We start from the raw sequence: 25,565 nt of genomic DNA on the forward strand, positions 1-25,565 counted from the left end.
GCATTTGCTTATTATTGAGGTGAGTGCGACAGGACGCCAGTCGTTGAGGCATGTTAGCTTGGTCTTTTTTGGTACAGGGACAATGGTGGATGTTTTGAAGCAGGAGGGCACTCTACACTGGGAGAGGAACAGATTTAAAATGTCAGTAAACTCACCTGCCAGTTGTGCTGCGCACATCCTGAGTACTAGCTCTGGATACCATCTGCTCCTGCAGCCTAGCGACTGTCCACCCGTTGGAAACGTCTATGTACCTGAGCCTCAGAGATGACCAGGCTGCAGGTTGAAGTGGTGGCTTTCCTCGGAGGCTCAGAGTTAGCGACATCGAACCGAGCGTAAAAGCGATTGAGCTCATCTGGGAGAGAGGCCGCGATGTTGGTGGCACCACAACATTTGGCTGTGAAGTCTGCGATGGGATGCAGCTCTTGCCAGAAGTCACGTGTGCTATTCGTTGTGAATCTTGACTCAATCTTGACCCTATATAGTTGTTTCACAGCTTTCCTAGCTTTGCACAGATCATAGCTGCTTCTCCTGACCTCTAGCTGATCGCCAGTGATGTAAACTGGATGTCATGCTACTCGCACAGAAATATTGATCCAAGGTTTCTGGTTTGGGAAGACCCTGGTCAACTTTTGGGGGATAACATCGTCGATGCACTCCTGGATGAAGCTCGTGATTCCATCAGTGAGCTCGGAGACATCCTCATCATGGAAGATATTCCAGTCGACGTCATGGTAAGAATGTGGTCTACAAATTACAGCGAAAGATAGAAAATGCATGCCCAAAGGGCAAAGCTACAATAGTCACGGGGGGATTCAATATGCAGGCAGATTGGGAAAACAAGTTGGTGCTGAAATAAAGGAGGGGGAATTTCTAGAGTGCCATTGAGATGGATTTTTACAGCAACTCGTGGATGAGCCCTCTAGAGGATCAGCTATTCTTGACTGAGTGTTGTGCAATAAACCAGAATTGATTAGAGACCTTAAGGTAAAAGAACCTTAAGGGGAAAGTGATCGTAATGTGATCAAATTCACACTGCAATTTGAGAAGGAAAATCTAAAAACAGACATATCAATATTATAGTGGTGTAAAGGGAATTACAGAGGCATGAGAGAGGAGTTGGCCACAATTGATTGGAAAAGAACACCAGCAGGATAATGGCACAGCAGAATTGGCTGGAATTTCTGGAAGTAATTCAGAAGGCACAGGATATATACATCCCAAAGAGGAAGAAGTATTCTGAAGGAAAGGTGACACAACTGTGTAACAAGAGGAGCAAAAGCCAACATAAAACCTAAAGAGAGGGCATATAATAGGGCAAAAATTAGTGGCAAGTTAGAAGATTGAGAAGCGTAAAGGACAGGTTACACCTGAATGCAAAGGGGTCCAATATCCTAGCAGGCAGGTTTAATAGAGTTGTTAGGGAGGGTTTAAACTAATTTGGCAGGGAGATGGGAACCGGAGTGAGCCGAGGAAGGGGAAAACAGAAATAAATCAAAGATAGCGTGCAACAGAGATGATAGAAAGGACTGGCAGGAACTGAGGCATAATCACAGCCAGTGGGATGAGTTACAGGGCAATAGAAGCATGGTGCAGTTAAAACAGAAAGCAACAAATACTGGACTGAAAGTGTTGTATTTGAATGCACGCAGCATAAGGAAGAAAACAGATGGACTTGAAATTCAGCAACAGATTGGCAAATATGATGTTGTGGCTATCTCTGAAACTTGGCTAAAGGATGGCTGAACATCCAAGGATATACAGTGTATCGGAAAGATAGGTTAGTAGGCAGAGGGGGTGGATTGGCTCTATGCATAAGAAATAAAATTAACTCATTGGAAAGAGATGACAGGATTCAAAAGTCCTGTCATGGGTTGAGTTAAGAAATGGAAAGGGTAAAATGTCCCTATTGGCAGTTATATACAGGCCTCCAAACAGCAGCCGGGATGTTGATTACAAATTACAGCAGGAGATAGAAAAAGTGTGTCAGAAGGGCAATGTCATGATAATCATTGGGGATTTTAACATGAAAGTGGATTGGGAAAACTAGGCCAGTACTGGACCTCGAGAGAGAATTTGTAGAATGTCTAAGGGATGGCTTTTTAGAACAGCTTGTAGTTGAGCCCACTAGGGGATCGGCTGTGCTGGATTGGGTGCTGTGCAATGATCTGGAGGTGATAAGAGAGATTAAGGTTAAGGAACTCTTAGGGAACATTGATCACAATATGATCGAGTTCACTTTAAAATTTGAGAAGATAGATAGATAGATAGATACTTTATTCATCCCCATGGGGAAATTCAACTTTTTTTCCAATGTCCCATACACTTGTTGTAGCAAAACTACTTTGTTACGTACCCGTGACACGTGACAGTGGTACCCTTGTCACGTGACTGGGGTTGAAGTTATACTGGACATGAGGTAATGGTTTTGTGATGGTGGAGTGATGTCATTTTCCCGCCAGTAGAGGTCATGTGACAGGTTTTTTCTACAGGGTATAAAAGGAAGACCCACCCTGTCAGGTGGGGCAGTTCGTGGCGGAATTTGCCAAGATGACTTCATGTCACTGCGTGATTTAATGTGATGATGCAGTTTAGTTAAAAATGAAGTTCTATATAATGCCTAAAGTTTAAAAGGTCATTGCTAACGGTTTCTTTGCCGTGGAGAGTGAAGAAAAGTTTGGAAGGTAAAAATCGAGGAGAACCGATTTTCGAAGGTGGAAAAGTTCGACCTTGTTTGATCCTCATTCAGAAGGATTTTGTTGACTATTCTCGCTGTTAATCCCTGGGTTGACCAGAAAGGATTGAGAATAGTGTGGAAAGAAAGGTCAGTACCTTTAAGCCGTTATATTTTATAAAATTCTTCGTGGGAAAGTTCGACGCCGGGGAATCGAAGGACATCGACGTGGAAGAGAATTTAAATCGCTTTTAAAAAGTCTCTCCTTTTAAAAGTACTGTGAGCTTTTGAACTTTTGGCATATCGCTCTAAAGAACTGTTTTCTTTCGGCATACCGTTTTAAAGAACTGTTTTTTTTTCAATACCGCTTTAAGGACTGTTTGGGACTGCAAAGCTATTAAGAACTGTTTGAGCAGCTGCCCAGCAGTTGAGTTCCAGTCATGTTTGAGTTTGTTTACTTTTGAGGGGGTTTGTTTTCAGTGTTTAATAAACGTGTTATTTGTTATAAAAACCCTTGCCTAACTCATCTATATTTATTGTTGCCTGAATACGTAACAACTTACATACAATACTTAACTCAGTAAAAAAAAATATGATATGCATCTAAATCACTATCTCAAAAAGCATTAATAATAGCTTTTAAAAAGTTCTTAAGTCCTGGCGGTAGAATTGTAAAGCCTAATGGCATTGGGGAGTATTGACCTCTTCATCCTGTCTGAGGAGCATTGCATCGATAGTAACCTGTCGCTGAAACTGCTTCTCTGTCTCTGGATGGTGCTATGTAGAGGATGTTCAGAGTTATCCATAATTGACCGTAGCCTACTCAGTGCCCTTCGCTCAGCTACCGATGTTAAACTCTCCAGTACTTTGCCCACGACAGAGCCCGCCTTCCTTACCAGCTTATTAAGACGTGAGGCGTCCCTCTTCTTAATGCTTCCTCCCCAACACGCCACCACAAAGAAGAGGGCGCTCTCCACAACTGACCTATAGAACATCTTCAGCATCTCACTACAGACATTGAATGACGCCAACCTTCTTAGGAAGTACAGTCGACTCTGTGCCTTCCTGCACAAGGCATCTGTGTTGGCAGTCCAGTCTAGCTTCTCGTCTAACTGTACTCCCAGATACTTGTAGGACTTAACCTGCTCCACACATTCTCCATTAATGATCACTGGCTCCATATGAGGCCTAGATCTCCTAAAGTCCACCACCATCTCCTTGGTCTTGGTGATATTGAGACGCACCAAGTTTGAGTTGCACCATATCACAAAGTCCTGTATCAGTTTCCTATACCCCTCCTCCTGTCCATTCCTGACACACCCCACTATGGAGAAACTAAATTCCAATGTGTCACTATTTCAGTGGAATAAAGAAAATTACAACGGCATGAGAGGGGAACTGGCCAAGGTTGAATCCAACGGGACACTAGCATGAAGGATAACAGAGCAGCAATGGCTGAAGTTCCGCAAAAAATGTGGGAAGGGCAAGATAGATAAATTGCAAATAAGAAGAAATTTTTTGAATGGAAGAAGGACACTACTGTGGCTGACAAGTGTAGTCAGATCCAAAGTAAAAGTAAATGTGAGGGCATACAAGAAAGCCAAAGTGGGAAGACAGAGGATTGGGAAGTTTTTAAAACCTTGCAGAAGGAACTTAAGAAGGTCATTAGGAAGGAAAAGATGAGTTATGAAAGGAAGGTGGCGATAAAAGAATATACTAAAAGCATTTCTAAATGTATAAACTGTAAAAGAGAGTTGAGGTTAGATATAGGACCAATAAAAAATGATGCTGAAGATATTATAATGAGAGATACAGAGATGGCAGAGGAACTGAATGTGTATTTTGCATCAGCCTTCACATTGGAAGACATCTGCAGTATATCGAACATTCAAGAGTGTCAGGGAAGTGAAGTATGTGAAAACTATGTGAAAATTACGACTGAGCAGGTGCTCAGGACATTTAATGGTCTGAGGGTGGATAAACCTCCTGGACCTGATGGAATATACCCTCAGGTTCTGAAGGAAGTAGCTGGAGAGATTGAGGAGGCATTAACAATGATCTTTCAAGAATCAATAGATTCTGGCATTGTACCAGTCAACTGGAAAATTGCATATGTTACTCCGCTACTTAAGAAGGGTAGGAGGCAGCAGAAAGGAAACTATAGACCTGTTAGCCTGATATCAGTGGTTGGGAAGTTTTTGGAATCGATTGTTAGGGATGAGATTATGTAATACCTGGAGGCACATGACAAGATAGGCCAAAGCCAGCATGGTTTCCTGAAAGGAAAATCCTGCTCAACTAAGTTACTGCAATTTTTTGAGGAAATTACAAGTAGAGTAGACAAAGGAGATGCAGTATGAGGGATGATTGATAAGTTCATGGCCTAAGGTAATAGCAGTCAATTTTAGAATCCCTAGCATATTTATTTTTCCTACATTTACACACTTAGTCCAGCAGTCGTGAAGCATACGGATCCCTTCTTTGTAGAAGTCGGCATCTTGGACCTCCAGAGGTGGTCCACAGCATAGGGTGATTGATAAGTTCATGGCCTAAGGTAGAAGGAGATGAGTTATTAATTTTAAACTTCCTGCATTTTCACTCAGAGTTGAACTGCACGTGCATGTAACGAGAGCTGTCTAACTCATCTCCTTCTACCTTAGAGCACAAACTTATCAATCACTCCTGTTGTCAACCACCCGAAGGTCCAAGACACTCTCATTACATGCACATGCAATTCAACTCTTTGAGTGATAATGCAGAAAGTTTGAAGTTAATAACTCATCTCCTTCTGCCTTAGGCCATGAACTTATCAATCACCCCTGCTCTGGACCACTTCTACAAAGAAGGGATCTGTATGCTCCATGACTGTTGGACTAAGTGCGTCAATGTAGGAGGGGACTATGTTGAGAAGTAAATGTGCTAGGTTTTCTAAAATTGACTCCTTGTACCTTAGGCCACAAACTTATCAACCACCCCTCATAGATGTGCTGTACCTGGATTTTCAGAAGGCCTTTAACAAGGTGCCACACATGAGGCTGTTCACCCTGTACACATCAGACTTCCAATATAACTCGGAGTCCTGCCATGTGCAGAAGTTCGCTGATGACACGGCCATAGTGGGGTGTGTCAGGAATGGACAGGAGGAGGAGTATAGGAAACTGATACAGGACTTTGTGATATGGTGCAACTCAAACTACCTGCGTCTCAATATCACCAAGACCAAGGAGATGGTGGTGGACTTTAGGAGATCTAGGCCTCATATGGAGCCAGTGATCATTAATGGAGAATGTGTGGAGCAGGTTAAGACCTACAAGTATCTGGGAGTACAGTTAGACGAGAAGCTAGACTGGACTGCCAACACAGATGCCTTGTGCAGGAAGGCACAGAGTCGACTGTACTTCCTAAGAAGGTTGGCGTCATTCAATGTCTGTAGTGAGATGCTGAAGATGTTCTATAGGTCAGTTGTGGAGAGCGCCCTCTTCTTTGTGGTGGCATGTTGGGGAGGAAGCATTAAGAAGAGGGACGCCTCACGTCTTAATAAGCTGGTAAGGAAGGCGGGCTCTGTCGTGGGCAAAGTACTGGAGGGTTTAACATCGGTAGCTGAGCGAAGGGCGCTGAGTAGGCTACGGTCAATTATGGATAACTCTGAACATCCTCTACATAGCACCATCCAGAGACAGAGAAGCAGTTTCAGTGACAGGTTACTATCGATGCAATGCTCCTCAGACAGGATGAAGAGGTCTATACTCCCCAATGCCATTAGGCTTTACAATTCTACCGCCAGGACTTAAGAACTTTTTAAAAGCTATTATTAATGCTTTTTGAGATAGTGATTTAGATGCATATCATATTTTTTTACTGAGTTAAGTATTGTATGTAATTAGTTTTGCTACAACAAGTGTATGGGACATTGGAAAAAAGTTGAATTTCCCCATGGGGATGAATAAAGTATCTATCTATCTAAGAGTCCATGGAGTTACAGGGGAGTTACTATCATGGGTGGAGCATTGATTGATCGGTAGAAGACAGAGAGTGGGAATAAAAGGATCCTATTCTGGATGACTGCCTGTTACCACTAGGGTTCCACAGGGGTCGGTGTTGGGACTGCTGCTTTTTACGATGTATATCAATGATTTGGACTATGAGATTAATGGATTTGTGGCTAAATTTGCCAATGATACGAAGATAATGGACAAAGAGGTGGTAAATGAAATACAATGTTGGAAAGTGTATGGTCATGCACTTTGGTGGAAGAAATAAACAAAAGGACCAGATGGGGAGAGAATTCAAAATGCAGAAATGCAAAGGGGCTTGGGAGTCCTCATGCAGAATATCCTAAAGGTTGAGTCAGTGATGAAGAAGGTGAATGCAATGCTGGCTTTCATTTCTATACGTATAGAATGTAAGAGTAGGGATGTGATGTTGAGTTTCTATAAAGCACTCGTGAGACCACACTAAAAGGCCAGAACAGATTAGATATGGCAAAGTTATTTTCCATGGTAGGGGAGTCCAGGACAAGAGGGCACAACTTCAGGATTGAAGGACGTCCATTTAGAACAGAGATGCAGAGAAATTACTTTAGTCAGAGGGTTGTAAATCTGTGGAATTTGTTGCCATGAGCAGCTGCGGAGGCCAAGTCATTGGGTTCATTTAAGATAGAGGTAGATAGATTCTTGATGAGACAGGGCATCAAAGGGTATGGGGAGAAGGCAGGGCAGTGGGGATGACTGGAAGAACTGGATCAGTCCGTGATTGAATGGTGGAGCAGACTCGATGGACTGAATGGCCTACTTCTACTCCTATATCTTCTGGTCTTCTGGTCTTTTGACATCCAACAGAAAACAAATAAAAATATCTTTAAGAAGGTAAAGATGGAATATGAAAGAAAGTTAGCCAATAATATTAAAGAAGATACCAAAAGTTTCTTTGGAAGTGTAAAAGAGAGGTGAGAGTGGGTATTAAACCACTGGAAAACTATGCCAGAGGGGTAATATTGAGGACAATGAAATGGCAGATGAACTGAATAAGCATTTTGTATCATTCTTCACTGTGAAAATACACAAACTATATTGTGGAAGTTCTTGGTGTCAGGGATTATGAAGTATGTGAATTTACCATAACTAGTGAGAAGGTTCTTGGGAAACTGGCAGTTCTGAAGGTAGATATGTCACCTGGACAGCAATGTGTACACAGCAGGTTTCAGAAGGAGGTGGCTGAAGAGATCATGGAGGCATTCTGTGTGTGTGGCCTCCGTTGATCGTGATCAACCATGGGTACTGCGCCTCTGGTAGTCACTGGGAGCGGGCTCTCCAGGACACAAGACAGGGCAAAGTTGATATGGAGATCTGTCTGTTGCCCATGTAGTGGGATGCCCCCCCCCCTCCATGCTGATGACAAGTCCAAAGGAACAACGAAAGTCGATATAGTTCGGTGCCAGCAGCATCGCAGGAGTTGCCATGCCGGTGCTGGGTACAGCAGTCAGTCGCCTTCGGGACACCGACTCCGGATTTTTCCTCGGGGTTTACTCCCAAAGCGGGTATAGCTGCAAAGCAGCCGGAGGTTTTCCCTCTTCTAGATGTGCTACCATCCGTGGTTAATGAGCCCCATCTGCCCGGAGCAACTGGTTTTAAGGCGCCAGTGGCCCCCTTCTCCTGTCAGTGAGAACAGCTCCACCGGGCATAAGAACTATGCCACACGTGAAGGCCAGGAGTTGGACTTGGTTGTCAGAGGCTATGTGAGATGCACGCCATGAAGAGCAGTGAGAGCTCGTCCCCACCACCACCCTTCGGCTATGACTACCTTTGGAGCCTAATGGAGGCGTTAGTGATGATCTTTCAAGAATCATTGACTTTACATCACACCCACATGGCTCAACCCTTGAGGCAATCTTACTTTCGCTCACCTCTTCATTGTGGTGATAATTTGCCACAATTTACCACACTAAAAGTGTTATTAATAAGTATTTAGACATATTTCTTTCTCTATTATCCATCAATAAACTGTTGACCAACTTCAGTAGTCCTATTTTAAACCATGAGGATCATAAAGTTGAGACTGACTAAAAAAGGAAAACAATTGAAAATGATATAATAGCATTTACTATCTGACATGTCAGTCTTAGCGACTAAAGAACAGAAACAGGCTATTCAGCCCATCTAATATGTGCTCTGACTATTCTGTCTAGTCCCATCGACCCAGGAGAAATTTCTTCACTCAGAGGGGCCTGAGAGTGTGGAATGAGCTGCCAGTGCAAGTGGTACATGTGAGCTTGATTTCAACATATAAGAGAAGGCTGGATAGGTACATGGATAGTAGGGGTATAGAGGTTTATGGTCCCAGTGCATGTCAATAGGAGTAGGCAGTCTAAATGGATTGGCATGGACTACATAGGCCAAAGGGCCTGTTTCTTCTGGTTTAAGATGACACTACTGAGAGGCAACAGTTTCCTGGTGGTTTGTAAAGCAAGAAATACAACCAAATACTTTATTATCAGCATTTTTCTGTGGTTAAATTGTAAACTATCACTGCAAACAATGAAGAAGTGAGCAAAGGTGAGGCTGACTTGCAGGTTGAGGCATGTGGGTGCAATGCAAATTCTGAGCATCGCAAGTTTGAGGAGAAGTGGTCTTAGCAGGATCGAGGCATATTCTAGATGGAGTCAGAGTCAGAAACAGAATTGGAGCGAGCAGAGCGGAGAATTTTGGAGAAGCTTCAGAGCCCGTCCACCTAAACTGAGAGCAAGATTGGATTGATCCAAGTTCTGGGCTGATCTGGAAAGTTTGGGTACGGGAAAGAACATGGTGGCAGGATCCCTGCACAGAGCATATTGGTAAGGTAGGGCCCGGGTCCTGTGCAGAGGATGACCCAGTGTTAGAAAATTTAAACACATCCTAGATGGACTGAGAAGACAAGGTTTCAGGACTGGAGGCAAGGGCCAGGCCAATTTTGTTTATTGCTTCAAGACATTTGCTTCACTCTCCATGGAACTGAGGCTGTGTAACTACTCCCCCTGTTCCAGGCTTTGTGTCTACGAGCTTCATGGTGATTTGCCCTACTGTGTGATGAACCAAGGCCGCAGCTATGAGCTTGGTCTGGCTGTCATGGTATTTACAGGTTTATTCATAATGGAGCTCCTATTTTTCTTCCCAGGCAAAAACATTTTCTTCCTATACTCTGCCTGCAAAATTAATTCCATTCCTCTATGCATTGGACTCAATGTGATGTTACATGCAGGAAAAGATTTCAGCGCAAATAGGTGCACTCTAAATGAAACAATGGACAATTTTTTAGATATGAAAGAGGTAACAATTCAGCTGTGTTCTTACAGAACAACAGAGCAGGTATGAATGTCAGGGACAGGGGCAGGATTGGACCCAAATGCAGGATGCAGACACCGAAGTACTAGGGGTAGGACAGGATGGGGATGCCATGGCATGTGAGGGTAAGGCAGGTGGGGCTGGATCCGCTGGATCCCAGAGTTCGGACGAGGCAGGCAGGAGGATTCCTCATGGCGGGCCGCATGGATCCCGGGCAGGGCCACCTCCCAGGCAGAAACACAGAGGCCTGGGCCACTCGCGGACGCCTGGGCAGGTGCGGGGCACAACCCATGGGAAACGAGGGGAGGAAAGGGTAGGAGTCCTTAGGGCAGGCCGCATGGATCCCGGGCAGGGCCACCTCCCAGGCAGAAACAGAGGCCTGGGCTAGTCACGGACACCTGGGCAGGTGCGGGACACAACCCTTAGGGAGCAATAGGTGGAAAGGGCTAAAACCCCTGCCGGCCAGCAGCAATCCAGCCAGACCTGCCCAACAGAGGCAACAGGTAGGTAGGGGCAGAACCCCGCCGGGCAGCAGCAGTCCGGCCAGACCTGCCTGACAGAGGCAATGGGTAGGAAGGGGCAGAACCCTCCGTCAGGCAGCAGCAGTCCGGCCAGACCTGCCAGACAGAGGCAAGGGATCAGAAGGAAGCTGGGTCCAGGGTGAGCAGCAGGACTACCGTGATACACCAGTAAATTGAGAAAGGCAACCGACAGCATGAGCAAGATAAATAAGGTGGAACCGCGGGACCATCGCACAGGAGAGAAGCAGGGGAACAAGACCAATCAGATAGAGCATACACAGAACAGGCTGGCAACCAGGGCAGAACATGATTCAGAGCTGGCAGTCCAGGTACTGAGCAAGTTAAACCAGCTTCAGAGCAGGACAACCCCCAACTGGGCTCAGTCTTCGAGCCCCTTATAAACACCTGCCCCCTAATAGGCAACAGGTGTACCTCCTTAAGCCAAGATGATCCAATGGCTCCGTGTGACAGGAGGCCTGGCTGCAAGGCCCGGAGTCCGGAGTCCATGGACCGGAGCAAGACTCGGAAGGCGGGCTCCGGACCGGACCCTAACAATGAAGGGCCTACTGACCTACTCTTGATCTGTTTCTCATCTTTTTACGCTCTCATACCATAATTCTTCAATCTTTATGAAATTTTCCCTGTTCTTCTGTTTCTTAACATCCATACTATCTTTGTTACCCAATTAATATTCCATAATCTTATCAATTAATTAATTATTCAGGTTGAATAACCTTCCTTTCTGTTCCATTCCAACCCAGTATCATGGACCTCTGCTTCACATAGTGAAACCTGAATGAAGCAATGTGGCTCTCAACAACAACCAGGGCATCTGAGAGAAACGGATGCAGCCTTTTACCCATGAAGAAGCTTTGTCTCAGTGACGAAATCTTGCTAGAGCTGCTCACGGTGATGTTTGTCTTTCTGTCCCACAATACAGGTGATAATGATCTCTCAAAGCACATAAACCCCTGAGTGGAAGAGCCATTAATAGCTCCTTCCTGTGGCTCACTGAAAGCCTCTGACAACCCGAGATGCCAGGCAAGACTGCACGTTAAGTACCATCATCATGGGGATGCTTCAGAACTTCCCTGGTCCTTTGAACAGCTGGTGGTTATCCTGTTGCGATTGCATATTGTCCAATTCATAAAATCACCTCATTATAAGAGAATGTTCAGATTGGACTTTTTCCTTAATCCACTTAGTTGGCAGCGAATCTCCTGCCACATTTTGACATCCACTGGATGTGTCAGCATTCTGTTAAGAAAACTGGCATGGAGATATTTCTCAGCTGGGGGAAATGGTCACTGCAACCCAGTATAAAGAATGAATACTATTCACATGTCTGTTTCATATTGATTACAGAAAATAATGAATGTTTCCAAATTCCATCAGTGTGTAGGCCAAATACTATACATTTTAATACAGTGGGATTTTCTACTGCCATCCCATCAGGACTAACTAACGTCACAGTTGGTTATACAGCACATACAAGTATGTTATTGAGCTTTTACAGTGCATGATCTCCCTGTGCTGAGCTTGGTACCGTTGTTGTGATGCTAGGTATATGTGATTGAAATTATTCTGTTCAAGGTGGATAAGCGAAGGATATTTAAAAGTAAAGAAAAATAAAAGAAAAGGTTGGTACAATGAGATTGCGGGAGCAGGTAATGCAAACGTCTGACAACTCCAGGCATACATGCTCAATCTGATCTTGGTGCTGCCCGTTGACATAGTATCCTAATTTCTGGGAAGGCGGAGCAGATAAGTGGCGATACTTTATGTGCAGCTATGATGGAAATCATCACACATTCCCATTTATATAGACAATAGGGAAACCTAATCAGGTTATTCAAGTAGCACCACTTAAACCGATACCTGCTTTTGGTGAACCTTTTTCCAGGGTCATAGTGGATTGTGTTGGCCCATTACCAAAGACAATAGACAATAGGTGCAGAAGTAGACCATTCAGCCCTTCGAACCTGCACCGCCATTTTGAGATCATGGCTGATCATCTACTATCAATACCGGGTTCCTGCCTTGTCCCCATATCCCTTGATTCCCCTATCCATAAGATACCTATCTAGCTCCTTCTTGAAAGCATCCAGAGAATTGGCCTCCACTACCTTCCAAAGCAGTGCATTCCAGACCGCCACAACTCTCTGGGAGAAGAAGTTTTTCCTTAACTCTGTCCTAAATGACCTACCCCTTATTCTCAAACCATGCCCTCTGGTACTGGACTCTCCCAGCATCTGGAACATATTTCCTGCCTCTATCTTGTCCAATCCTTTAATAATCTTATATGTTTCAATCAGATCCCCTCTCAATCTCCTTAATTCCAGCGTGTACAAGCCCAGTCTCTCTAACCTCTTTGCGTAAGACAGTCCAGACATCCCAGGAATTAACCTCATGAATCTACGCTGCACTTCCTCTACAGCCAGGATGTCCTTCCTTAACCCTGGAGACCAAAACTGTACACAATACTCCAGGTGTGGTCTCACCAGGGCTCTGTACAAATGCAAGAGGATTTCCTTGCTCTTGTACTCAATTCCCTTTGTAATAAAGGCCAACATTCCATTAGCCTTCTTCACTGCCTGCTGCACTTGCTCATTCACCTTCAGTGACTGATAAACAAGGACTCCTAGATCTCTTTGTATTTCTCCCATAACTAACTCTACACTGTTCAGATAATAATCTGCCTTCCTGTTCTTACTCCCAAAGTGGATAACCTCACATTTATTCACATTAAACGTCATCTGCCAAGTATCTGCCCACTCACCCAGCCTATCCAAGTCACCCTGAATTCTCCTAACATCCTCATCACATGTCACACTGCCACCCAGCTTAGTATCATCAGCAAATTTGCTGATGTTATTCTCAATGCCTTCATCTACATCGTTGATGTAGATCGTAAACAGCTGTGGTCCCAATATCGAGCCCTGTGGCACCTCACTAGTCTCCACCTGCCATTCCGAGAAACACCCATTCACCGCTATCCTTTGCTTTCTATCTGCCAACCAGTTTTCTATCCATATCAATGTCTTCCCCCCAATGCCCTGAGCTTTGATTTTACCCACCAATCTCCTATGTGGGACCTTATCAAATGGCTCCTGAAATTCGAGGTACTCTACATCCACTGGATCTCCCCCATCTTAACTTCCTGGTTACATCCTCGAAAAACTCCAACAGATTAGTCAAGCATGATTTACCCTTGGTAAATCCATGCTGGCTCGGCCCAATCCTATCACTGATAGCTAGATATGCCACTATTTCATCTTTAATAATGGACTCTAGCATCTTCCCCACCGTCGATGTCAGGCTGTCAGGTCGATAATTCTCTGTTTTCTCCCTCCCTCCTTTCTTAAAAAGTGGAATAACATGAGCCATTCTCTAATCCTCAGGAACCGATCCTGAATCTAAGGAACATTGGAAAATGATTACCAATGCATCCGCAATTTCCAGGGCCACCTCCTTTAGTACCCTAGGATGCAGACCATCTGGACCTGGGGATTTGTCAGCCTTCAGTCCCATCAGTCTACTCATCACCGTTCCCATCCTAATGTCAATCTGTTTCATTTCCTCTGTTACCCTATGTCCTTGGCCCATCCATACATCTGGGAGATTGCTTGTGTCTTCCTTAGTGAAGACAGATCTAAAGTACTTATTAAATTCTTCTGCCATTTCTCTGTTTCCCATAACAATTTCACCCAATTCATTCTTCAAGGGCCCAACATTGTTCTTAACTATCTTCTTTCTCTTCACATACCTAAAAAGCTTTTGCTATCCTCCTTTATATTCCTGGCTAGCTTGCGTTCATACCTCATTTTTTCTCCCCGTATTGCCTTTTTAGTTAAGTTCTGTTGTTTCTTAAAAACTTCCCAATCATCTGTCCTCCCACTCACCTTAGCTCTGTCATACCTCTTTTTTTTAATGCTATGCAATCTCTGACTTCCTTTGTCAACCACTGTGGCCCCTTTCCCCCCTTTGAATCCTTCCTTCTCCGGGGGATGAACTGATTTTGCACCTTGTGCATTATTCCCAAGAATACCTGCCATTGCTGTTCCACTGTCTTTTCTGCTAGGATATCCGTCCAGTCAACTTTGGCCAGCTCCTCCCTCATGGCTCCATAGTTTCCCCTGTTCAACTGCAACACTGACACCTCCAAGCTGCCCTTATCCTTCTCAAATTGCAGATAAAAACTTGTCATATTATGATCACTACCTCCTAATGGCTCCTTTACTTCAAGATCACTTATCAAATCCTGTTCATTACATAACACTAAATCCAGAATAGCCTTGTCCCTGGTCGGCTCTCGTACAAGCTGTTCCAAGAATGCATCCCGTAGGCACTCTACAAACTCCCTATCCTGGGGTCCAGCACCAACCTGATTCTCCCAGTTCACCTGCATGTTGAAATCCCCCATAACTACTGCGACATTACCTTTGCCACATGCCAATGTTAACTCCCTATTCAACTTGCACCCAATATCCATGCTACTGTTTGGTGGCCTGTAGACAACACCCATTAGGGTCCTTTTGCCCTTACTGTTCCTCAGTTCTATCCACACAGACTCTACTTCTCCTGATCCTATGTCCCCCCTTGCAAAGGACTGAATCTCATTCCTCACCAACAGGGCCACCCCACCCCCTCTGCCCACATTTCTGTCCCTACGATAGCACGTATACCCTTGTACATTCATTTCCCAGGTCTAATCTCCCTGCAGCCATGTCTCCGTTATCCCAACAACATCATAGCTACTCATTCACACCTGAGCTTCAAGCTCATCTGCCTTATTTCTGACACTTCGTGCATTCAGATATAGAATTTTTAGCCCATTTCTCCTCTCTCTGTTTGAATCGCTGCCTATTGTGCTTAACCCAGCTCCCCGAACTCCCATACACCCCTAGAATTTTGTTGTCCTTCCTAAATTTACTTATTCTTTCTGCACATTTAACTCCATGTTCCGTCAGACCATCCCTCTGTACATGTGTCCTCCTTATCACTTGTTCCGCCTCACCTTTCTCTACTACACACTTAATATTCTGGAACCGTGTAGTCCCCACCTGTCCTTTATTCTTCCTCTCGCTATCCTCTCTCACATTCTGGATCCCCTCCCCCTGCAAATTTAGTTTAAACCCCCCCCCCCAAGAAGCACTAGCAAACTTCCCTGCAAGAATGTTAATACCGCTCCAGAGCTATTACAGCTGAAATCCACAAACTTAAAGTAAACAACATTATTGTAAGACACTTAAAAGATCTATTGGTCCTTAAATTAATGGACCCCACCTGGAACACTTGGGTTGTGAGTGCAGTTCCCCTTTAAGAAAATGAAACCAGGGATAGCAAGCTAGTTTACAGGTATGATCAAAATGCCTTAGACTCTGCCAGTCTCTGGAAAATAAAGTTGAAGACCTCAGAGCAAAATTGTAGGACCTGAGGTATATCAGGGACTCCTGGTGAGGTGGTAGAGACTTTTAAGTGATGTTTCAACAGGTACATGGATGTAAGGATGATGGAGGGACATGGACAGGGTGTAGATAGGAGGGATTGTAGATAGGAGCTATATACCTGTGAGAGTCGGTGGGTACATAGACTGCCTCCAGAGTTGAAGACAAGAGATCTAGAAAGGGGAGAAAGATGTCAGAAATGGACCAAGTAAATCTGAGAGCAAGGTGGAAACTGCAAACAAAGTTGATGAAATCAACGAGCTCAGCATGGGTGCAAGAAGCAGTACCAATGCAGTTACCAATGTAACATAAGAAGAGTTGGGAAGTGGTGCCGGTGTAGGCTTAGAACATGGACCGCTTCACATAACGGATGAAAAGACAGGCATACCTGGGACCCATGCGAGTGCCCATGACTTCACCTTTGGTTTGAAGGAAGTAGGAGGAGGTGAAGGAAAAATTGTTGAGGGTGAGAACTTGGAAGTATAAATTGGGAACATATGTGAACTTCGAAGCATAGATTGGAAACAGATGTGAACTTGGAAGCATAAATTGGAAACAGATCTACTCAGGAAATGTGGCAAAATCTCAGGGATATTTGCATGGCATTTTACATAGGTACATTCCAATGAGACAGGGAAAGGATGGTAGGGTACAGAAACCATAGTGTATAAAGGCTGTTGAAAATCTAGTCAACAAGAAAAGAAAAGGTTAAAAAAAAACTAGGTAATTATTGAGCTCTAGAAGATTATAAGGCTAGCAGGAAGGAGCTTAAGAAAGAAATTAGGAGAGCCAGAAGGGGCCATGATAAGGCCTTGGTGAGCAGGATTAAGGAAAACTGCAAAGCATTCTACAAGTACATGAAGAGCAAGAAGATAAGACATGAGAGAATAGGACTAATCAAGTGTGACAGTGGAAAAGTGTGTATGGAAACGGAGGTGATAGCAGAGGTATTCAATGAATACTTTGCTTCAGTATTCACTGCAGAAAAGGATCTTGGTGATTGTAGGGATGACTTACAATTGAAAAGCAGATTGAAAAGCTTGAGCATATAGACATTAAGAAAGAGGATGTGCTGGAGCTTTTGGAAAGCATCAAGTTGGATAAGTCTCCAGGACTGGACAAGATGTACCCCAGGCTACTGTCGGAGGCAAGGGAGGAGATTGCTGAGTCCCTGATAATGGTTTTGCATCATCAATGGGGAAAGGAGAGAGGTTCCAGAGAACTGAAGGGCTGCAGATGTTGTTTTATTCATGAAAGGGAGTAGAGATCGCCCAGGAAATGATAGACCAGTGGGTTTTACTTCAGTGGTTGGTAAGTTGATGGAAAAGATTCTGAGAGGCAGGATTTATGAACTTTTGGAGAGGCATAATATGATTAGGAATAGTCAGCATGGCTTTGTCAAAGGCAGATCGTGCTTTATGAGCCTGTTGAATTTTTTGAGGATATGACTAAACACGTTGATAAAGATACAGCAGTAGATGTAGTGCATATGGATTTCAGCAAGGCTTTTGATAAGGTACCCCATGCAAGGTGTATTGGGAAAGCAAGGAGGCATAGGATCAAGGGTTCCTTGCTTTGTGGATCCAGAATTGGCTTGCTCACAGAAGGCAAAGAGTGGCTGTAGATGGGTCATATTCTACATGGAGGTTGTTGATCAGTGGTGTGCTTCAGGGATCTGTTCTGGGAACCCTTCTCTTTGTGATTTTTGTAAGTGACCTGGATGATGTGGAGGGATGGGTTAGTAAATTCACTGATGACACAAAGGTTGGGGGTCTTGTGGATAGTGTGGAGGGCTGTAAGAGGTTACAGCAGAACATCAATAAGACGCAAAACTGCGCTGAGAAGTGGCAGATGGAATTCAACCCATATAAGTGTGAGGTGGTTCATTTTGGTAGGTCAAATATGATGGCAGAATATAGTATTAATGGTAAGACTCTTGGCAGTGTGGAGGACCAGAGGGATCTTGGGTTCTGAGTCCATAGGACACTCAAAGTTGCTGCTCAGGTTGACTGTGTGGTTCAGAAGGCATACGGTGCATTGGCCTTCATCAATCATGGGAATGAGTTTAAGAGCTGAGAGGTAATGTTATAGCTACAAAGGACCCTAGTCAGGCCCCAGTTGTTGTACTGTGCTCAGTTCTGGTCACCTCACTACAAGAAGGATGTGGAAACTATAGAATGGATTCAGAGGAGATTTACAAGTATATTGCCTGGATTAGGGAGCATGCCTTATGAGAAAAGCTTGAGTGAACTCAGCCTTTTCTCCTTGGAGCGGCAGTGGATGAGAGGTGACCTGATAGAAGTGTACAAAATGATGAGAGGCATTGATCATGTGGATAGTCAGAGGCTTTTTCCCACGGCTGAAATGGCTAACACAAGAGGGCACAGTTTTAAGGTTCTTGGAAGCAGGTATAGAGGAGATAGAAAAATAGATAATCTGCAGCACAATACAGGACTTCGGCCCACAATGCTGTGCCGAAAATGTCCTTACTTTAGAAATTACCTAGAGTTACCCATAGCCCTCTAATTTTCTAAGCTCCATGTACCTATCCAGGAGTCACTTCAAAGACCCTACCATATCTGCCTCCACCACCGTCACTGGCAGCCCATTCCACGCACTCACTCACTCACCAAAATCTTACCCCTGACATCTCCTCTGGACCTACTTCCAAGCACTTTAAAGCTGTGCCCTCTCATGCTAGCCATTTCAGCCCTGGGAAAAAGCTGTCCACATGATATCAGGGATATTTTTTCAGATGTTTTCGGAATATTTCTAAGTGCGTAAATCTTCGGCATAGCATTTTGGGCTGAAGGGCCTGCATTGTGCTGTAGGGTTTCTCTGCTTCTATGCAGGACCAATTCTGCCGAGCAGAGCAGAGTGGTGGTTGAGGGGATCTTGTCAGTTCTGTTTTCTAGAACAGGGGTCACCAACCATTTTTGCACCGCGGATCGGTTTTATATAGACAATATTCTTGCCGACCGGCCGACTGGGGGTGGGGGGGGGGGTGATGGTGTCGGTGTTAATCGTGACCAGAATATCAGTGATAAGTCAACTATAAGTCACTTATAAGTGGCTAATACACTCAATTTCGTTTCTAAAAGGGCTTATCTAACAAATTTAATATTAAACACACTGCGCATATTTTCCTCGCATGAATATAGTGATAAGTCAATTATAACTCACTTGTCAATAGCATCAGAACATTTTAAGTAACGTTTGGATATTAAACACACAGTGCATGTTTTCCTCATATGAACATATAAAATCATTGCAACACACCAGTGAGAAGACAAGGTGAGGGCCGGAGGTCCCCGTGCTGGGGCCACGGCAGGTCACAGTCCGGAGAGAGCGACCGACCGAGGGAGGAGTGCAACAGGGCGCGTGCCCTTGTAGGTAGGCAGGATCTATTGGCCCACAAAAGTTTGGCTCGAGGGATGACTTTCAGTAGATCGCAGCGAGGTAGCTGCTCTGCTGCTTACGAAACCCTGAGCCTGAATTAGATCGTCTGCAAATATTTTAGCACCGGATTCCCCACAAACATTCAGTGTGGTAAACAGCTTTAGAGTTGACGCCCATCTGTCCGCACTCCAGGCCAGTAGCAATGGCACCTCTCGCTTGCTGCGCAAGGTGGCCAGTTACCCGAGGCCAACCAGTGATCCCTGGCACAAGGGTATCACTGCATTTATGCAACTGATGACCTCGCGTGGTTAATGACCTCACGTGCATTCCAGTTCAACAGTGGGCGTGACAGGGAATGAGAAAAAGGTGCAGCTGACTCATATCGTTTCATATCGCCAAATCATATTGTTACCTCGCTGCCCGGTAGCACATGCTCTGCGGCCTGGTGGTTGGGGACCACTGGTCTAGAAAGATGTGAAGAGTTTTAAGGCCCTCCTGATGGGGGATGGAAGTGTTTAGGGACTGGACATTCACAGTTAAAATGAGACAGTTTTGTCAATAAAAGAAAGCAGGAGTGGTATAAAGGAGGAATATTCTTTTCCCATGTTTCACCTGATGCTGAGAGGCTCATGAAATTTGAAATAATTATTTGAGGAATTCCAAGTCAATTACTTTTATAGAACTGTACCACACCCTTTTGTGAGTTTGTCATTGAGTGGGGCAGGAATAGCCCTAGATTACAAGGAAGACTTTAATACATCCATAATGTCAAAGTATTGCTTGGTTAATGTGTGGGATAGTTCTTCCAACTGAGTCACTGTTCACCAAATATTTTTGTGAAGGAACTTGCAAGTCGATTGGGCTGGAAGAGTACTGGCCACATCAGAATCTGGTGTACTGGATCACTTTTACATGTTAGTTCAGATAAATTGCTTTAAGTTATGATCCAACTTTCCAGCACCCACTCTGCAAAAAGCCAAAAGGAGGTAAGTTTGTCAATGACACATTTCACTGTAAGGAGCCCTTCAAGTAACATTTCATTTACTAATCTCTCCTTAAAGTGAATTCTCTTCACCATTTCTAGGTGCATTATCATATTGGAATCAGCACCACTGAGAAGAAACTGGAAAGGCAGTTTGCTTGGTGAAAAACTAAAGAGCCTATGATGAGTCCGTGTTAAGTTCTAAAATGTGGCAGAGAGAAACTACATCTGTTGCTTAGAGCTCTGATGTTTTTTAAGTCTCTGAGTGTCACTGCTGTAAATATTGTGCATTACATGGCAACAAATGTCATGGGAATTCAGGTCCAGGAGTGAATAAAGTATGTCACCAGTACATGAAGATTTTGTATCCTATTTTAAAATTGCTTTTCTATTCCAGATATCAATGAGTGTGACGATAACCCAGACATTTGTGGTCCAAATGTAACATGCGTCAACAACCCCGGAAAGTTTAGCTGCAGCAATAACACTGGATTTGTTCCAACCTCTGAAGAAGAAAAAACTCAGAGCCAAGGTAAAGTCTTTTGTGTTAAGATTGCACATTCAAAGCATTCACCTTTCTTCTAGTAAACAATTGAATTTGCTCTTGTTCATAAATAACTGCACTTATTGTCAGAGCATTTGTTGAATCAAAATTGTTAACTAAACAATTTACACAACTTTTGAGGTGGGACATGGGACTGACTGGGAGTAATGAAATGAAGTGTGAGTTATTGTTTGAGCAATGTTTAAGGGTTTGAATGAACTCAGTCTTATTCAATCTCAAACATGGAGTGAAATAAATCATAATTCAGCCCATGCCAGAGTCCAGAGGACCATAAGATATAAGAGCAGAAGTAGGCCATTCGGCTCATCGAGTCTGCTTCGCCATTCAATCATGGGCTGATCCAATTCTTCCAGTCATCCCCACTCCCCTGCCATCTCCCTTTACCCTTTGTTGCCTGTTAATCAAGAATCTGTCTGTCTCTGCCTTAAATGAACACAAAGACTTGGCCTCCACAACCACTGGTGGCAAAAATTCCACAGATTTACCACCCTCTGACTAAAGTAATTTCTCCGGACCTTAATTTTAAATGGACGTCCTTCAATCCTGAAGTTGTGCCCTCTTGTCCTAGACTCCCCTACCATGGAAAATAACTTTGCCATATCTAATCTGTTCAGGCCTTTTAACATTTGGAATGTTTCTATGATATCCCCCCCCCCCCCTTGTTCTCCTGAACTCCAGGGAATACAGCAGCCCAAGAGCTGCCAGACATTCCTCATACAGTAACCCTTTCATTGCTGGAATCATTCTCCAATGTAGTATATATATCCTTTCTAAAATAAGGAGCCGAAAACTGCACACAATACACCGTATGGTCTCATGAGTGCCTTATAGAGCCTCAAAATCACACCCTTGCTCTTATATTCTATACCTCTGGAAATGAATGCCAACATTGCATTCTTCTTCTTCACCACCGACTCAAACTGGAATTTAACCTTTCGGGGTATCCTGCACAAGGACTCCCAAGTCCCTTTGTATCCCGGCATTTTGAATTTTCTCCCCAGCTAAATAGAATGCCCATTTATTACTTCCACCAAAGTGCATGACCATATACTTTCCAACATTGTATTTCATTTGCCACTTCTTTGCCCATTCCCCTAAACCATCCAAGTCTTTCTGCAGGCTCTCTGTTTCCTCAACACTACCTGCTCCTCCACCTATCTTTGTATCATCGGCAAATTTAGCCACAATTCCATTAATCTCATAGTCCAAATCATTGACATACAAGCAGTGGTCCCAACACTGACCCCTATAGAACTCTACTGGTAACCAGCAGCCAGCCAGAGTAGGATCCCCTTATTCCCACTCTCTGTTTTCTGCCGATCAGACAATGTTCCACCCATGCTAGTAACTCCCCTGTAATTCCATGTGCTCTTATCTTGCTAAGCAGCCTCATGTGTGGCACCTTGTCAAAGGCCTTCTCAAAATCCAACTACAGCACATCTACTGCAACTCCTTTGTCTACCCTGCTTGTAATTTCCTCGAAAAATTGCAGTGGTTTTGTCAGGCAAGATTTTCTTTCAGGAAACCATGCTGACTTTGGCCTATCTTGTCACATGCTTCCAGGTACTCCATAATCTCATACCTAACAATCGATTCCAACAACTTCCCAACCATTGATGTCAGGCTAACAGGTCTATAATTCCCTTTCTGCTGCCTCCCACCCGTCTTAAATAGCGGAGTAACATTCGCAATTTTCCAGTCAACCAGTACAATGTCAGAATCTATCAATCCTTGAAAGATCATTGTTCATGCCTCTGCAATGTCTCCAGCTACTTCCTTCAGAACCTGAGGGGGCATTCCATGAGGTCCAGGAGATTTATCCACCCTCAGACCATTAAACTTCCTGATCACCTTCTCAGTTGTAATTTTCACGGCATATACATCACTTCCCTGACCCTGCAGATGTCTTCAGTTCCTTTGCCATCTCTGTGTCTCTCATTACAATATCTCCAACATCATTTTCTATTGATCCTATATCTGCCCTCAAATCTTTTACCATTTATATGCTTAAAAAGGCTTTTAGTATTTTCTTTGATATTAGTTGCCAGCTTCTTTCATAATTCATCTTTTCCTACCTAACGACCTTCTTAGTTTCCTTCTGCCAATTTTTAAAAGCATCCCAATCCTTTATCTTCCCACTAGTTTTGGATTCCTTGTATTGTCTCTCATTTACTCTTACTTTGGCTCTGACTTCACTTGTCAGCCATGGTAGTGTCCTTCTTCCATTTGAAAATTTCCTCTTATTTGGAATATATCTATCTTGCACTTCCCTCATTTTTCACAGAAACTCCAGCCATTGCTGCTTTGCTGTCCTTCATGCTAACGTCCCTTCCAGTCAACCTTGGCCAGTTCCCCTCTCATGCCATTGTAATTTCCTTTATTCCACTGAAATACCAACACACTTGAATTTAGTTTCTCCTTCTCAAATTTTAAAGTGAACTCAATCATATTGTGATCACTGTTCCTTAAGGGTTCCTTAACCTTAAGCTCTCTTATCACCTCCAGATCATTGCACAACACCCAGTCCAGCACAGCCGATCCCCTAGCGGGCTCAACAATAAGCTGTTCTAAAAAGCCATCCCTTAGACATTCTGAAAATTCTCTCTCGAGGTCCAGTACTGGCCTTGTTTTCCCAATCAACTTTCATGTTAAAATCCCCAATGGTTACCAGAATATTGCCCTTCAGATACTCCTGTTGTGATTTGTAATCCACATCCCAGCTGCTGTTTGGAGGCCTGTATACAACTGCCAATAGGGACCTTTTACACTTGCCATTTCTTAACTCAACCCATAGAGACACTACGCTTTTGAATCCTATGTCATCCCTTTCCAATGAGTGAATATTATTTCTTATACACAGAGCCACACCACACACCACCCACTCTGCCTATACTAGACAGTAGGTGCAGGAGTAGGCCATTCGGCCCTTCTAGCCAGCACCGCCATTCACTGTGATCATGGCTGATCATACACAATCAGTACCCCGTTCCTGCCCTCTCCCCATATCCCTTGACCCCACTATCTATAAGAGCTCTATCTAACTCTCTCTTGAAAGCATCCAGAGACTTGGCCTCTACTGCCTTCTGGGTCAGAGCATTCCACATATCCACCACTCTCTGGTAGAAAAAGTTTTTCCGCATCACTGTTCTAAATGGCTTACCCTTTATTCTTAAACTGTGGCCTCTAGTTCTGGACTCACCCATCAGCGGGAACATGCTTCCTGCCTCCGTGTCCAATCCCTTAATAATCTTATATGTTTCAATCAGATCCCCTCTCATCCTTCTAAATTCCAGTGCATACAAGCCCAGTCGCTCCAATCTTTCAACATATGACAGTCCCACCATCCCGGGAATTAAGCTCGTGAACCTACAATGCACTCCCTCAATAGCATGAATGTCCTTCCTCAAATTTGGAGACCAAAACTGCACACAATACTCCAGGTGGAGTCTCACCAGGGCCCTGTACAGCTGCAGAAGGACCTCTTTACTCCTATACTAAATTCCTCTTGTTATAAAGGCCAGCATGCCATTATCTTTCTTCACTGCCTGCTGTACCTACATGCTTGCTTTCATTGACTGATGTACAAGAATATCTAGATCTCGTTGTACTTCCCCTTTTCCTAACTTGACTCCATTTAGATAGTAATCTGCCTTCCTGTTCTTGCCACCAAAGTGGATAACCTCACATTTATCCACATTAAACTGCATCTGCCATACATTTGCCCACTCACCCAATCTGTCCAAGTCACCCTGCATTCTCATAACATCTTCCTGACATTTCACACTGCCACCCAGCTTTGTGTCATCAGCAAATTTGCTAATGTTACTTTTAATCTCTTCATCTAAGTCATTAACGTATATTGAAAACAGCTGCGGTCCCAGCACCAAACCTTGCGGTACCCCACTGGTCACAGCCTGCCATTCCGAAAGGGACCTGTTAATCACTACTCTTCGTTTCCTGTCAATCAGCCAATTTTCAATCCATGTCAGTACTCTGCCCCCAATAACATGTGCCCTAATTTTGCCCACTAATCTCCTATGTGGGACTTTATCAAAGGCTTTCTGAAAGTCCAGGTACACTACATCCACTGGCTCTCCCTTGTCCATTTTAATAGTTACATCCTCTAAAAACTCCAGAAGATTAGTCAAGCATGATTTTCCCTTAGTAAATCCATGCTGACTTGGACTGATACTTCTACTGCTATCCAAATGTGTCGTAATTTCCTCTTTTATAATTGACTCTCACATCTTTCCCACCACTGATGTCAGGCTAACCGGTCTATAATTCCCTGTTTTCTCTCTCCCTCCTTTCTTGAAAAGTGGGACAACATTAGCCACCCTCCAATCCGCAGGAACTGATCCTGAATCTATAGAACATTGGAAAATGATTACCAATGCATCCACGATTTCTAGAGCCACCTCCTTAAGTACCCTGGGATGCAGACCATCAGGTCCCAGGGACTTATCAGCCTTCAGACCCAATAGTCTATCCAACACCGTTTCTTGCCTAATATAAATTTTGTTCAGTTCATCCATTACCCTAGTTTCTTTGGCCGCTATTACATCTGGGAGATTGTTTGTATCTTCCCTAGTGAAGACAGATCCAAAGTACCTGTTCAACTCATCTGCCATTTCCTTGTTCCCCATAATAAATTCACCTGTTTC

The 25,565-nt window shown here is 44.0% G+C and overlaps 2 protein-coding genes across 2 annotated transcripts in view; one reads left to right on the forward strand and one right to left on the reverse strand.

Moving 5' to 3' along the window:
- The window catches only part of LOC140740138 (uncharacterized), a 60,862-nt gene extending 39,752 nt beyond the window's left edge, over nucleotides 1-21,110 (forward strand). Inside the window, exon 4 of the mRNA XM_073069074.1 lies at nucleotides 20,734-21,110. Coding sequence (XP_072925175.1) covers nucleotides 20,734-20,921 — 188 coding nt within the window. The 3' untranslated portion in view covers nucleotides 20,922-21,110. The remainder of the gene's footprint in view (nucleotides 1-20,733) is intronic.
- LOC140739661 (uncharacterized) overlaps nucleotides 1-25,565 on the reverse strand; it is a 329,689-nt gene that overhangs the window by 280,847 nt on the left and 23,277 nt on the right. The gene's annotated exons all lie outside the window — the stretch shown is intronic.

Source organism: Hemitrygon akajei, chromosome 16 (assembly GCF_048418815.1).
Source record: "Hemitrygon akajei chromosome 16, sHemAka1.3, whole genome shotgun sequence".
NCBI lineage: Eukaryota > Metazoa > Chordata > Chondrichthyes > Myliobatiformes > Dasyatidae > Hemitrygon > Hemitrygon akajei.